The sequence below is a fragment of the Triplophysa rosa genome, linkage group LG12 (assembly GCF_024868665.1).
Source record: "Triplophysa rosa linkage group LG12, Trosa_1v2, whole genome shotgun sequence".
Classification (NCBI taxonomy): Eukaryota; Metazoa; Chordata; class Actinopteri; order Cypriniformes; family Nemacheilidae; genus Triplophysa; species Triplophysa rosa.
The window spans coordinates 12,404,576-12,418,484 of NC_079901.1; the positions used below are offsets into that span (position 1 = coordinate 12,404,576).

Here is a 13,909-nt window from a genome sequence, read left to right on the forward strand (position 1 = left end):
ATGTGTGACGGTTAACTCACGTATGTGCATGCATGGGTCGTGTATTAAGAGCTTTTATAATGTGTGCTGTGCTACTGGTATTTATGACGTGTGCTGATCGTTTGCACTATGAATTGTTTGCTGTGAATGTCTACTGTGTGCTGGGCCAATTTATGGTGGTTGGCCGTTATAGGCGATAACTGGTCATATTTACTTCAAAATAACACACTCTTATTGAAATAAACGTAATTTTCTCTGGTATCTTTGAGTTGTGTGCGTTTCTGTAGTGCTCACTCCGGACCTTACCAGTTTATAATTAAAGGTGGTGGCAGCAAAATTACTTGAAGCGCCGAAGTTCCCATAGTGGTGGCTAAAGTTTGTTAGGCCCTGTCCCAAATGGCGCACTTCAGGTGGACTTGCGGTCTCGTGGACTTAAATTGCGCGTGCTCGCCAAGTCTACAAGTCCGTAGTGTGTCCCATTTGTCTTTTTAGCTCTCATCAATGCGGTCTTCGGCGAAGCCCGCATTGATGCAGACTCCACTGAAGTTACCTACCCAGGAATCCTTGCAAACGCCCAATCATAGCACGGATGGGAGGAGTGTCGTGGATGTCAGACATGTACGTAAACATGACGGATACATTTTTAAATGTATGTTTTGATAAAATTCATAATTAATTAATTCGTTTCTTATTCACATTATTGCTTATTTATTTTCTATTAAGCCAGCTATTCAAGAATAAAAACTTATTATGCAGTGCATTTTCTTACTTAAGGTAATAATCCATGTTTTGTTGTAGATTCATATCTAGTTGTCTCTGGGCTCTGTAGAGCTGAATAGCACAGCTTCTGTATTATAGAGAAATATTAAATAACAACATGTATGCATATTAAGAAGACATTATGCACATTAAGTATAGTGTATACAAATAAATATAAATAAGCAGTTGCATTTACGTTATGCCAAATTAATGCATTACAAACATAAGTATCTATTGCATAATGCTCGGGTGGCATAGCAACATAAAAATATAGAACAATGGAAAAAAGAACGGCAGCTCCTGTCCCAAATAACAACAATGGGACAACAAGTGTGATCAACTTCATGCGGTGCTGATCAGTCTCAGTGTATGACAACAAAGTACCGTGAGAGTGATTAGAAAGCACCGCTTGCTCTTTCCGGTGTGATGACCTCGAGTCTGTCCCAAAATGCACTCCCATGTACCCTTCTGGACTTGTGAAGATTTATAGGGCACTAGGCACTTCCTGACGTCACCAAGTGTGGACTCGGAGGAGGTCCACAAGACCGGAGTGCGCCATCTGGGACAGGGTCTTACACTGGTGGCAGCGGTGCTACTTAGCTTAAATTCCTAATTCTTCTAGGAAAATTGATAATGGGGCACTCAGAAGCTGCACAAGAACTTTCTGCTCAGGCAGGTGGTGGGAGGACCGGTAACAGTCATGGCTTAGTGAATTGTCTGGTGTTTATGCCAGAGACATTCACAGGATGTGGTCGCGGCTGGTTTGATTGGTCCCAACAATTTGAGCTAGCAGCAGACGTCAATAATTGGGTTGAAGTATTGAAATTAAAGTTTATGTCTCTTATTGTCAGGTAGAGCTAGAGATGTATTCTGTGGTCTGACCAGGGATGACCGTAGCACGTATAAAAAATTGAAAGAAGCTCAAGTAAATGCTTTAATCCATGTGAAACTGAGGCTTGGAATCGTGCTAGTTTCTCTTCTAGAAGAAGAGTACCAGGGGAAACCATACGAGAGTTTGGTAATGCCTTAAGATGACTCGTGACTAAATCTTAACCAGCTGCCGACTGTGCTATGCAGGATCTGTTAGCACGAGAACATTTTATCGCTCATGTTGGGGAACTGGGAATACAGCTCCGTAGCACTAGACCAACCACGTTAGAGGCAGCTATAAATTTGGCTACAGAACTTGAGCTTATTCGGGAGTTAGAGCAGAGTCCGATGACCCCGGAAGCAAGAGTGCGTGGAGTGTCAAATACTACTCCTGATGATGCACAAATGGCTATTTTACTTGGAACTGTGGAAAGTTTGCGGCAGGAATTTTGAATCAAAGCTGTTTGGGGAACTGTGCTGCTTGTTGAGTATAAATAAGACTAGAACAACCACAGTCAGACAGTATGATTGAGAGGTTTAATTGTACTTTGTCATCTACGTAAAAAGACAACATGGGTAGCAAGACATCCCAATTTCGTTGATTGCTGTCTATATCATGATGGCATATAGGAGTAGTGTTCATGCCAGCACTGGTTTTACCCCATATAAGGTTTTGTTTGGTCAAGAGACTGTCTTACCTATTGATGTAATGATGGACGTGGAGGGACAGGAGAAATTTTCAACCGTAAATGATTACGTTGAAAGGGAGGCAGGAGGTCTCTCTACAGTCGTTGAAGCTGTGAAAAAAACCAGTTGCTAGCTTCAGTGCATCAAAAGGTTTACTTTGACTTTAAAGCTCAATGGCAGTACTATTCAGTGGGGGAGCTGGTGTGGTTAAAGAATAAGGCTCGAAAGAAAGCGGTGAGTCCTAAATTGCAGAAGTGATTTAAGGGCCCCTACAGAATCGTGGAAAAGTTGTCCGAAGTCCTCTATCGGATACAGCCAGAAGGTGGAGCTACAAATTATGTAGTGCATTTTAACCAATTGAAACCTTATGGCAATTCTGTTGTTTCAGGGCCTGCGGGGGTGGTACTGAAGCGATGGCTGTCCAGGAGAATACACCCATTCAGACCACTGGGTGTAACCGAATCAAGGGTCCACGCTGTGGGTCTAGCTGTTTTGACGGTCACGTCCAGGGTGGTGGAAGAGTTTCCCTTGGCGGTTTCTTCAGCTGCTGCGGAGACACCAGTTTCATTGGTGCTGCCTACAGGGGTCGAAAGTTCTCCTACACCAGATCAGGCAGTAGAGACAAGGACGTCGGGTTCCTCAGCGGAAGTTCTAGCTCAGTAGCAATTGTTTTCTCCTAGGCTGGCGGGTACATCAGGGGAGCTTCAGAGACGGCTGCCTACTGAACGTGACGGTGGGGTGTCGTCAGACAGACAGGGAAGTCCGGTTTTTATTGCTTTATGTGTTGTTAATGTTCTTGTGCTCCTTTGCAGATGTGATTAATTTTCTCTCAATGCCATATGCTGGTTATGTAGGATGGTTAACTTCACGTATGTGCATGGGTCGTGTATTAAGAGCTTTTATAATGTGTGCTGTGCTACTGGTATTTATGATGTTTGTTGATCATTTGCACTATGAATTGTTTGCTGTGAATGTCTACTGTGTGCTGGGCCAATTTATGGTGGATGGCCGTTATAGGGGATAACTAGTGTGTTATTGTGAAGTAAATTATGACCAATGCTGCAGAGCTGCTGTTATTGAAATAAACACAATTTTATCTGGTGTCCTTGAGTTGTGCGTTTCTGTAGTGCTCACTCCGGACATTACCGGTTTATAATTAATGGTGGTGGTGGCAGCAACATTACTTGAAGCTCCGAAGTGTCCTTAGTCGTGGCTAAAGTTTGTTACAATATCTATCAGGGTTTAATGTAATTTACTGCTGAAATTGTCATGATTGTACATTTGTTTGTGGTTTAAATAAGCTAATGAGAACCAGACATTGATATTTTTACTTGTAATTAAAAGATAATTTAATTTAAAAAACGAACGAGTTGTTATAATGCAATATTCTTATTTGTATTTTAACAGCAGAGAGCTGCGAGTTGCTCATGCCTTGGAGTACTATGCCATTGAAGAGATCAAAAACAACTCTGATCTCCTACCGGGCATCACTTTAGGATACCAAATTTATGATTCTTGTGCATTTGTGCCAATGGCAATAAAAGTACTCTTATATAATGACACGGATTCATGCGCAAAATCTGCTGTGTCTGCCGCAGTAATTGGAGAATCCAGTTCCACTCCGTCTAGAAGCATGTCTAGGATTTTCGGTTGCTTTGGATGTCCACAGGTCCTTGTTCTGTAGTGCCTACAAAAACAAAATATGTCAACATAGCTACTTAATCGCTGTTGTAAAAATCAGCACAGCATTACTGTTTTGCTGTATGTGTAACATCCCCTCTCGTCTGTCAGCCACGCCCCTCAGCATCGGGGCTTTTTCCCATTCACCTCCCATAATCCCTTGCACCGGACCATCCCCGATTGCACTCACACCTGTACCTCATCCCCAGGATATATGCCACGTCTTTTGTTGTGTTCTGGGTCTAGTCTAGTTGTATTATTCCGTGCACTAGGTAGACTGTTTGATACCTATGGATGTTACCTGTTATTTCTACTTACCCGTGGATGTTTTCCTGTCATTTATACTTGCCTGTGAATGTTACCTGGATTGTTTCACCTGTCTTCTGTTCATCTGCAAACCCTGCAATAAACCAATAAGTCAATTTCAGCTCTCTGTGTGGCATCGTCCCTCTGCCTGTAATTGTTACAGAAGACTTGACCAACACTAACGACGACCACTCCTTCACGGACCCCTTCACTGACCCCCTATCGGACCTGGACTTTGACATAACCTCTCCAGAGACCCAGCTAATGCAGCTCTGCCAGGACGGCATGTCTCTGGATAGGTATGCAGAGGATTTCTTCGAGGCGTGCAGACTGGTGAGTTGGTGCGACCCAGAATTTAACCATTTGTTTCTGTCGGGACTGGATGATGAGCTACTCACTTTATTAACCGTGTCCTCCAGGCAGTGGGGTGTGACTACTACGTTGGGGAAAGTAATGAGTGTGAGTACAGTAGTCATCCGGTCCCGGCCGTAAATGGCGGGGTTGTTTCGGCTCACCTGTGATACGCGCCTCAATCCTCCGCAGTCCAGTGCTCTGAACCCCACAGATCCCGCCCCTAACCAGCGACCAGCCAGCGACCAGCCAGCCACCACCCCTCAGCACGGAGCGCTCGCCAGATGTCACCGCAGATGGAGAACCTGTGCCCACAGTGACACTGACTCCAGCATGCAAATCAGTGACTGAGCCTGCATTCGCCCTGGAGCCTGAGACACGTCTAACCAGGTGCGTGAGCTGGCAACATCGTCCTCCGCTGTGGGAGGACTGGTGGACTTCATGGGCTTTGAGGGAAGCCCAGCCCATACTCCCGCCGCCAAGGGTGAGCTGCAAACTGCCTCTGGACTGTTGGATTGGACAAATGACATTGACTTTTGTCTGGACCCGCCCAGTGCTTCCACGTCCCAGCGCTTTCCCGTCCTCAAAAGGGTCGCAGATGATGTCATTCGCAAGCTAAAGGCTCGTATAATAGTTGCTTTCATGGCCTCGGGTGACTTTTGAATGTTAGAATAACTGAGCCAGGATCGACCGCCTCCGTTACAGTGGATTGGCAGTGAGTCTTAACAGACCTGGGCATGCTCGCTTTAATTTGCGTATTAGTGCTGTGGGTTTTGGTGCTGTGACTTTTTACTTGACCTCTCACCACCAGAGGTGCTGAAGCTTCCCCTCTTGACCGAATTTTGGGAAAGCTCATTTAGATATAGTTTCAAACAGCAAATGGGTACATCTGCTGGCAGCATGTAATGGTACTCAGGATGTCATGATTCTACCTCCTTTTGTCTTGATTTTGTAGTCTAGTGGCAGGATCATGACAGACCCACGTGTTTAGCGTGAGAGAGACATGATATTGTTATGATGTACCATGCGCTGTCTCGGGTCTCGTCTTTGTTCCTGTCTCCTCGTAATTGATTGTTAATGTTTTCATGCCCTATACCTGTTCCCCTCTTGATTTGGTTCCCTATTTAATGCCCCTGTGTCTTCTGTCTTGTGCTGGATCATTTTGCTTTGTTTGTTTCTTGTCACCCTCCCAGTTTGTATTGCTGTGTTTATCTAGTGTAATTAATTGTAGTTTGTCTAGTGTTGTATTTAGTCTTGTCTAATTTGGTGTAGTCCGTCTATGTTCCTGTGACCTGTCATGTTTATACCCTTCTTCTGGTGTTTTACCCCCTCGTTTTTGTTTTATTTATATTAAATCATTTTTTGTTAACCCCTCACCTGCTGGGTCCTCTGCCTTGCACTCACCGTTCTTGATACAGGACCTGCGCACATTACAGAACCCGTATACAGATACACCCCAGTTACGAACTATTAATTGGTGTATTCAGCCACGTATGCTAGCTCATGCCATTGGCTGTAACAGCACGCAGTGTGACAAATATTAAAATTGAGCCCAAGCAGTAAGCGTATTCTCTCCATAGAATAAGCTATTTTAATTCATCAAAGTTTGATTTACTAAAGATATTTCAATTCTGCATATATTTGGAATATTATTTCAGCTTCTGTAAACTGTTAAAGATTTTGCATAGACAGAAAAGGCCCACTGGGGATTTCAACAGATTATTTAGCAAAAAATAAACCAGTAACATTAACCAGCAATGATGTTAAATCAAAAACCAATGTCTTATGTCCATCATGCAGGTTTCTGATCAGCTCAAGCGAGTGACCTTCACAAAAAATAATTATCCCGTTTCATTTGATACCAGCGGGGACCCAGTAGCCACCTATGAACTGGCATCTTCAGAAAGATGGTTCAATTGACTTTGTCACAGTGGGTCACTATGATGCTGCTCAGCCTAAAGGTCAAGAATTCGGTTTGAGCAGATACCATTTAGAATGATGGCAGTGAAAAGGTATGCAAAAGTTTTCTTCTGTTTCTGTCTGCTTGTGATTGTCTGTGCGTGCTTGTCACCTGTCACCTCCAGGTGCCTGTTCCTGTGTCGGTCTGCAGTGAGAGTTGTCCTCCAGGCACTAGGAAGGCTGTACAGAAAGGAATACTTTTGATAACACCTAAAATAACTAAATCCACCAAAGGAGGTAGAGCTTTCTCATACGTAGCACCTAAACTCTGGAATAGCCTCCCTGATACTATTCGAGGGTCAGACACACTCTCCAAATTTAAATCTAGATTAAAGACACATCTTTTCAGCCAAGCATTCACTAATACATAGCTAATGAACAGCAGCTATGCTAATTATTCTCTTTCTGCCCTCGCCTAGGGAGAGATTCCGCCAGGCCCAGATGAACGTCATATGCCCATCCACAACTAGAGATTACGCCAGCTACATCGGAAAATCCCGTGCCATCCTCCTGCGAGAGCCTGCGGACTGACTGACCATCCCAGCTCCATCCAAGGCAATTCCATCACCACCCAAGAAAAAGGCAACCATCTGACCGGCCCAGCTCAGACAATTCCATCCCCAACCGAGAGCAAAGAAGGACTACTTGTCACATTAATGCTAAATTTACAATACTTGGTATTTAATGCTAAACTTACATCACATGACAGCAGTTTGAAGTTATGGCTGCACTCAGTGACTTTGATTGGAGGTAGCTGGGTGGGTGTTGTAGGGAGTGGGGGGGCTTGTTGGTTGTGGTTCGGGGCGTTTCATTTGTTGGGACTGTGTGGGTCTGGTCTGGTTGGTCTTGTTTTGTGGTCGATGTCGGACAACAGAGGAATAAAGTTAATTATGCCATTACTACTTTTCCCTGGTTGTTCCTCTGTTGTCTGTTGTTGATCGCGGAATGGGACCGGGTTGGACCTGCACGGTTTCGGCGGGTGGGGCTTCCTGGGTCGCGGCTCGTGGGCTCTCCCTGTTCTTCGTGGACGTTGCTCGGTGGCTTTGGTCGGGGTCACTGAGTGCAGCTATGACACGTCAGAGGAGATCTGGCCCTCCCGGCTGAGCCTGGTTTCTCCCGAGGTTTTTTTTTCTCCATTATTCATCATTGGAGTTTGGGTTCCTCGCCACAGCAGTGCAGTGTTGGCATGCTCACCGGGAGACTGCATTTATTTATTTATTCATTTATTTTTTAGATATTATTTATTAGAATGATCTTGCTTGGTCTATAAACACCATGCACTGTGCTGTGTTTTACCTTTCTGTGTTTTTCTTATTTGCTCCTGTAAAGCTGCTTTGGAACAATGCACATTGTGAAAAGCGCTATATAAATAAAATTGAATTGAATTGAATTGAATTGAATACCTGTCTGCTGTATTATATGTGCAGATAGAGAAATCCGTAATGAGACCGGTAATGATTCTGGACTGGACTTTTCTAAAACCAGTCTGATTACGTATTTCTATTTTATTGTTATTTATAAATGGTCATTAAATCTTCATCTTACAGATTCTTTAGGTTGTCACGCCTGTCACCCTGAGTACTGGCCCAATAAAGAGAAGAATAAATGTCTTCCTAAACCAGTGGAGTTTCTGTCTTGGGATGAGATCCTTGGGTTAATCCTAGCTGCTTTCTCTATTGCCGGCTCTTTAGTGGCTTTGAGCATGGTTTTAGTGTTTTACAGAAACAGAGCTTCTCCCATAGTAAAAGCCAACAACTCAGAGCTGAGCTTCCTACTGCTCTTCTCATTGACACTGTGTTCACTAGTTTGCCTATGCAGATAATATTGATGGTAGCAGGAGTAGCGAGGGTATGCTTGTTTGGCGTGCTGTCCGGGGGGGCGGGCCTCGAGCTCGGAACCGGCCCGAACCCTGTGTACCCCCCGGTGTCCTGCGAGAAAAGTTAGTTCGGGGAGAGGAGCCGGGGTGGTGGAGGAATGTCGAAGACTGAAAAGTGCAGGTAAGACGGTTACCTATTTATTGAATAGTTTGCTGGGTCTGATAGGGTCGAAGTCATGATAATGATGCGGATCAGCTGCGATTGCTGATGCACATCACCTGGGCTTGATTATATGCTCCGGCTCCTCCTGAACTTTGTTAATAAAACATCATTTTTCTATGTTCACTTACTTTCATTGGTTGCCCCACTGAGTGGTCCTGTATGTTACGTCACATTCTCAGACCTCTGTATCTCTTGTGTTCTGGGGAAAACATTAGTTGTGTTAATGGCCTTCAAGGCCACACTTCCAGGAAGTAATGTCATGAAATGGTTTGGGCCTGTACAACAACGAATGAGTGTTCTTGGTTTTACTCTTGTACAGGTTCTTATCTGTGTGCTTTGGTTAAAAATATCCCCACCTTGCCCTAACAATAATATGCAATACTATAAAGAAAAGATCATTATGCAGTTTAGGATCAGCTGTGGGTTTCTGGGCTGTGTTGGGTTATATAGGTTGTTTGGCTTTCCTGTGCTTTGTTTTAGCTTTTCTGACTCGAAAGTTGCCTGATAACTTCAATGAAGCTAAATTCATCACATTCAGTATGCTCATTTTGTGCTGGTTTCACATTTATTCCAGCTTATGTCAGTTCTCCAGGGAAGTTTACTGTTGTTGTAGCGATATTTGCCATTTTAGCTTCAAACTTTGGTCTGATTATCTGTTTTTTGCTCCAAAGTGTTTCATTATTGTGTTTAGGCCAGAGCAGAATACCAAAAAACATTTAATGGGGAAAGTAGTCAAAAGCCCCTTAAAACACTTAAAGCAACCATTAGTGACACTTATGCTGATATACGTACATTCTGTGATTGTATCAGTTTTCATCTCTCAAACTAACTATAATGTATACTGTAAATGGTAACTTATTACAAAAAAATGCAGATAGTAAAATAGAGCTCACAAAAAATCCAAAACAAGAATGTGCTGATACACTTTTTATGGATTTATTTTCACACCTAAAATGTAATCGCAACAGAAGATGCTTATTCACAATGTTTGTAGGCCTACTTTATTATTTAACTGATAACCTTTCAGCAAATCTCTGAGCTTTACAAATTTTGTTACTTGTAATGTTATACTAATTCATGTAACTTTTTTATCTTAATTTAACAGACAATAAAATTAGAGAATTAAATAAAAAGTATTTAATAAAGATTTTATATTTAATAAAAGATTGTCTCATTTATTTCTTGTTTATTTTATTTATCTTACATGTCGAGAAATAGGAGTTGTCGTGTGGTAAGAAAATATGCTTTGTGACATCTCTCATGAGGTTGGCAGGAATGACCACCATAAAAAGGCAGGTTTTTTATTTTAATTTTAGTGTTTTTAAATTTGATGTTACACTTAAGGCAGATTCTGTCATTATGAGTGACAGGTAAGAAAAATAACCACGCCCTCTTAGGATCCCAGTTGTATAGTTACAACACAGGTACAGTTGTGGTAGTGTTGGCTATTTAAACATGCTGTGATGTTCACTTCACATTTGGAGTGTCTGTTGTCCTTGTGGGAGAAATGCATTTTAATCTCATATTAACAGTGACAATACTGTACATTACCAGGCTTTGTCCTGCTCTGTGTGGGGTTAATCCAGTCACCTGCCTTCTGCGAGGTGATCCCCAGCCTCCTGGTCTCTTCAAGGACGGAGATTTTATTATCGGAGGGGCTTTCACCATTCATTATTATTTGAAGGCAGAGAATCGCACCTACACTAGACGGCCACAGCCACTAGAGTGCAGTGGCAGGTTAGAGTTTGACAAACAGGATACAGTCAGGGTTCATTTGTTTTACTGTTGAAATTATAATTGTCGTTCTGTTTGTTGTGTAAATAAGATAATAGTAATCAAACATACATTTTTCACTTGTTCGTTTTTTTTTTTACTTTTTATTGTATTAATGTAATATTTGTTACGTGTATGTTTACAGCATGGATACCAGAGAGCTGCGCTTTGCTCGTGCCTTACAATTTGCCATTGAAGAGATCAACAACAGCTCTGATCTCCTACCGGGCATCACTTTAGGATACCAAATCTATGATTCTTGTGCATCTGTGCCAATGGCAATAAAAGTGGCGTTTCAGCTTACCAATGGATTTGATCTCGTTTATAATAACACCGAGTCATGCGCAAAATCTGCTGCGTCTGCCGCAGTAATTGGAGAATCTGGTTCCACTCCGTCTATAAGCATGTCAAGGATTTTCGGTCGATTTGGATATCCACAGGTGCTTCTTCAACATCATAATATAATACACGATACCACAAAAAATAACAAAGAGAAAAAGTTTGCTATCTTACATTGGTTTCCAAATCGTTGTAAAAAAACATAACGTCATGTTTTGTAATAGTGTGACTCCAGCAAAACATCTTTGTCAGAAAGTTTGACTGAGAAGTATTTGATATAAGTAACCAAAATGTAATTTCGACCTAATTTATTAGCGTGCTCCAAAATAAATAAATAAACAAACAAGTATATTGAAAATTTAAAACAATATATCGATGGCTTACTGGCACACATTTTTGTCTCTTTTATGGCGAATTATAGGTGAGTCATTACGCAACCTGCGCGTGTCTCAGTGATAAGCGTCAGTATCCTACTTTCTTCAGGACCATCCCCAGCGACCACCATCAAGCGGCCGCATTAGCACGAATGGTCAAGCACTTAGGATGGACGTGGATCGGGGCGGTGCGCAGTGATTCAGACTATGGGAACAATGGCATGGCATCATTTCTGAAAGCTGCGGAGGAGGAGGGAATCTGTGTGGAGTATTCAGAGGCCTACTACAGGACCCAGCCGCGCACTAAACTCAAAAGAGTCGCAGATGTCATTCGCAGGTCAACGGCTCGTGTAATCGTTGCTTTTCTTGCCTCAGGTGACATGAGAATCTTATTAGAAGAACTTAGCCAGGAGCCCCCTCCTCCGTTACAGTGGATTGGCAGTGAGTCGTGGGTTACAGACCCAGGAATGTTGCGCTTTAATTTGTGCATCGGTGCTGTGGGCTTTGGAATTCAGCGCTCTGTTATTCCGGGTTTTCAAGACTTTTTACTTGATCTCTCTCCAGAAGAGGTACTGAAATCTCCCCTGTTGACAGAATTTTGGGAAAGCTCATTTAGTTGTAGTTTAAAACAGCAAACAGGTTCTTCCTCTGGTTTGCCAGCATGTGATGGTACTCAGGACCTGCGCACAATACAGAACCCATATACAGATACATCCCAACTGAGAATCTCTAACATGGTGTACAAAGCCACATATGCTATAGCTCATACCATCCATGCCATTGTCTGTAAGGACAAGCAATGTGACAAAAACATCCAGATTAAACCCTCACAGGTAAGCTTTCTCTTCCTGATAAAATGTGACACATAATTTAATTTCGTAAATACGTTTTGAAGATCTACATACAGTATGTTTTAAAATCAATTTCTGTAATGTGTAGGCTGCACTGTACAGACACAGAGGTCCACATGGGATTTCAACACAGATTATTTAGCAGATGTAATTTTCATCAATATCACTAATCAACAATAACAAATCATGACTAAATGTCTCATGTCCATCATGCAGATTTCTGAACAGCTCAGGAGAGTGAATTTCACTAAAAATAATTATCCTGTTTCATTTGATATTAACGGGGACCCAGTAGCCACCTATGAACTTGTGAACTGGCAGCGTCAGAAAGATGGTTCGATTGACTTTGTCACAGTGGGTCACTATGATGCTGCACAGCCTAAAGGCCAAGAATTCAGTTTGAGCAGAGCTATAATTTGGAATGATGGAAGTGAAAAGGTATGCTAATGTTTTCTTCTGTTTCTATCTGCTTGTGGTTATCTGTGAGTGCTTTGTGTCACCTGTCACCTCCAGGTGCCTGCGTCTGTGTGCAGTGAGAGTTGTCCTCCAGGCACTAGGAAGGCTGTACAGAAAGGAAGACCTGTCTGCTGTTATGATTGTATTCCATGTGCAGATGGAGAAATCAGTAATGAGACAGGTAATGTGTTTGCTTCTAAATAAATAACCAGTGATTCTTATGCATCATATAGGTAATAGGTAATGTATTAGTTTGTTCTGTAATGCTCCAACAGGAGCATCGTCTTTCCAGAACAGAGTTGTTTTTTTATCTTTGTAAATAGTCATTGTCATTAAATCTTCATCTTACAGATTCTTTAGGTTGTCACGCCTGTCACCCTGAGTACTGGCCCAATAAAGAGAGGAATAAATGTCTTCCTAAACCAGTGGAGTTTCTGTCGTGGGATGAGATCCTTGGGATAATCCTTGCTGCTTTCTCTATTGCCGGCTCTTTAGTGGCTTTGAGCATGGCTTTAGTGTTTTACAGAAACAGAGCTTCTCCCATAGTAAAAGCCAACAACTCAGAGCTGAGCTTCCTGCTGCTCTTCTCATTGACTCTGTGTTTTCTCTGTTCACTTACTTTCATTGGTCGCCCCACTGAGTGGTCCTGTATGTTACGTCACACAGCGTTTGGGATCACTTTTGTCCTCTGTATCTCTTGTGTTCTGGGGAAAACATTAGTTGTGTTAATGGCCTTCAAGGCCACACTTCCAGGAAGTAATGTCATGAAATGGTTTGGGCCTGTACAACAACGAATGAGTGTTCTTGGTTTTACTCTTGTACAGGTTCTTATCTGTGTGCTTTGGTTAACAATATCCCCACCTTTCCCTAACAATAATATGCAACACTACAAAGAAAAAATCATTCTAGAGTGCAGTTTAGGATCAGCTGTAGGTTTCTGGGCTGTGTTGGTTTATATAGGCCTTTTGGCTTTCCTTTGTTTTGTTTTAGCTTTTCTGGCTCGGACGCTGCCTGATAACTTCAATGAGGCTAAATTCATCACATTCAGTATGCTCATATTCTGTGCTGTGTGGATCACATTTGTACCAGCTTATGTCAGTTCTCCTGGGAAGTTTACTGTAGCTGTAGAGATATTTGCTATTTTAGCTTCAAGCTTTGGTCTGATTATCTGTATTTTTGCTCCAAAGTGTTTCATTATTGTGTTTAGGCCAGAGCAGAATACCAAAAAACATTTAATGGGGAAAGTACCATCAAAAGCCCTGTGAGATAAACAAAGCACACACAGCATAATATATAATATCATTTTAATGCATTCGTGATTCATTTTAACCATTTGTTTTAAGTTTGTTCTGTAAGTGTATAGAAACTAGGTTTGAAATAGCCCACAGAAGATGGAAACAATGAATTGATATATACTGTGTACTGTATTAAACTGTATATAATTTTTCATTACTTTTTGCATATCCTTTTAAATAAAGATGCTTGG

The 13,909-nt window shown here is 42.2% G+C and overlaps 1 protein-coding gene and 1 pseudogene across 1 annotated transcript; both read left to right on the forward strand.

The window, feature by feature from the left end:
• The first annotated feature begins 1,371 nt into the window (after window positions 1–1,371).
• LOC130562551 (extracellular calcium-sensing receptor-like) lies at window positions 1,372–9,756 on the forward strand (annotated as a pseudogene).
• Window positions 9,757–10,131: 375 nt separating this feature from the next.
• LOC130562640 (extracellular calcium-sensing receptor-like) lies at window positions 10,132–13,688 on the forward strand. Its single transcript, XM_057347763.1, has 6 exons — window positions 10,132–10,367; window positions 10,549–10,843; window positions 11,164–11,949; window positions 12,184–12,405; window positions 12,481–12,604; window positions 12,775–13,688. The coding sequence occupies exons 1-6, from the start codon at window positions 10,138–10,140 to the stop codon at window positions 13,686–13,688; spliced, it is 2,571 nt and encodes an 856-aa protein (XP_057203746.1). The 5' UTR covers window positions 10,132–10,137.
• Window positions 13,689–13,909: the final 221 nt, after the last annotated feature.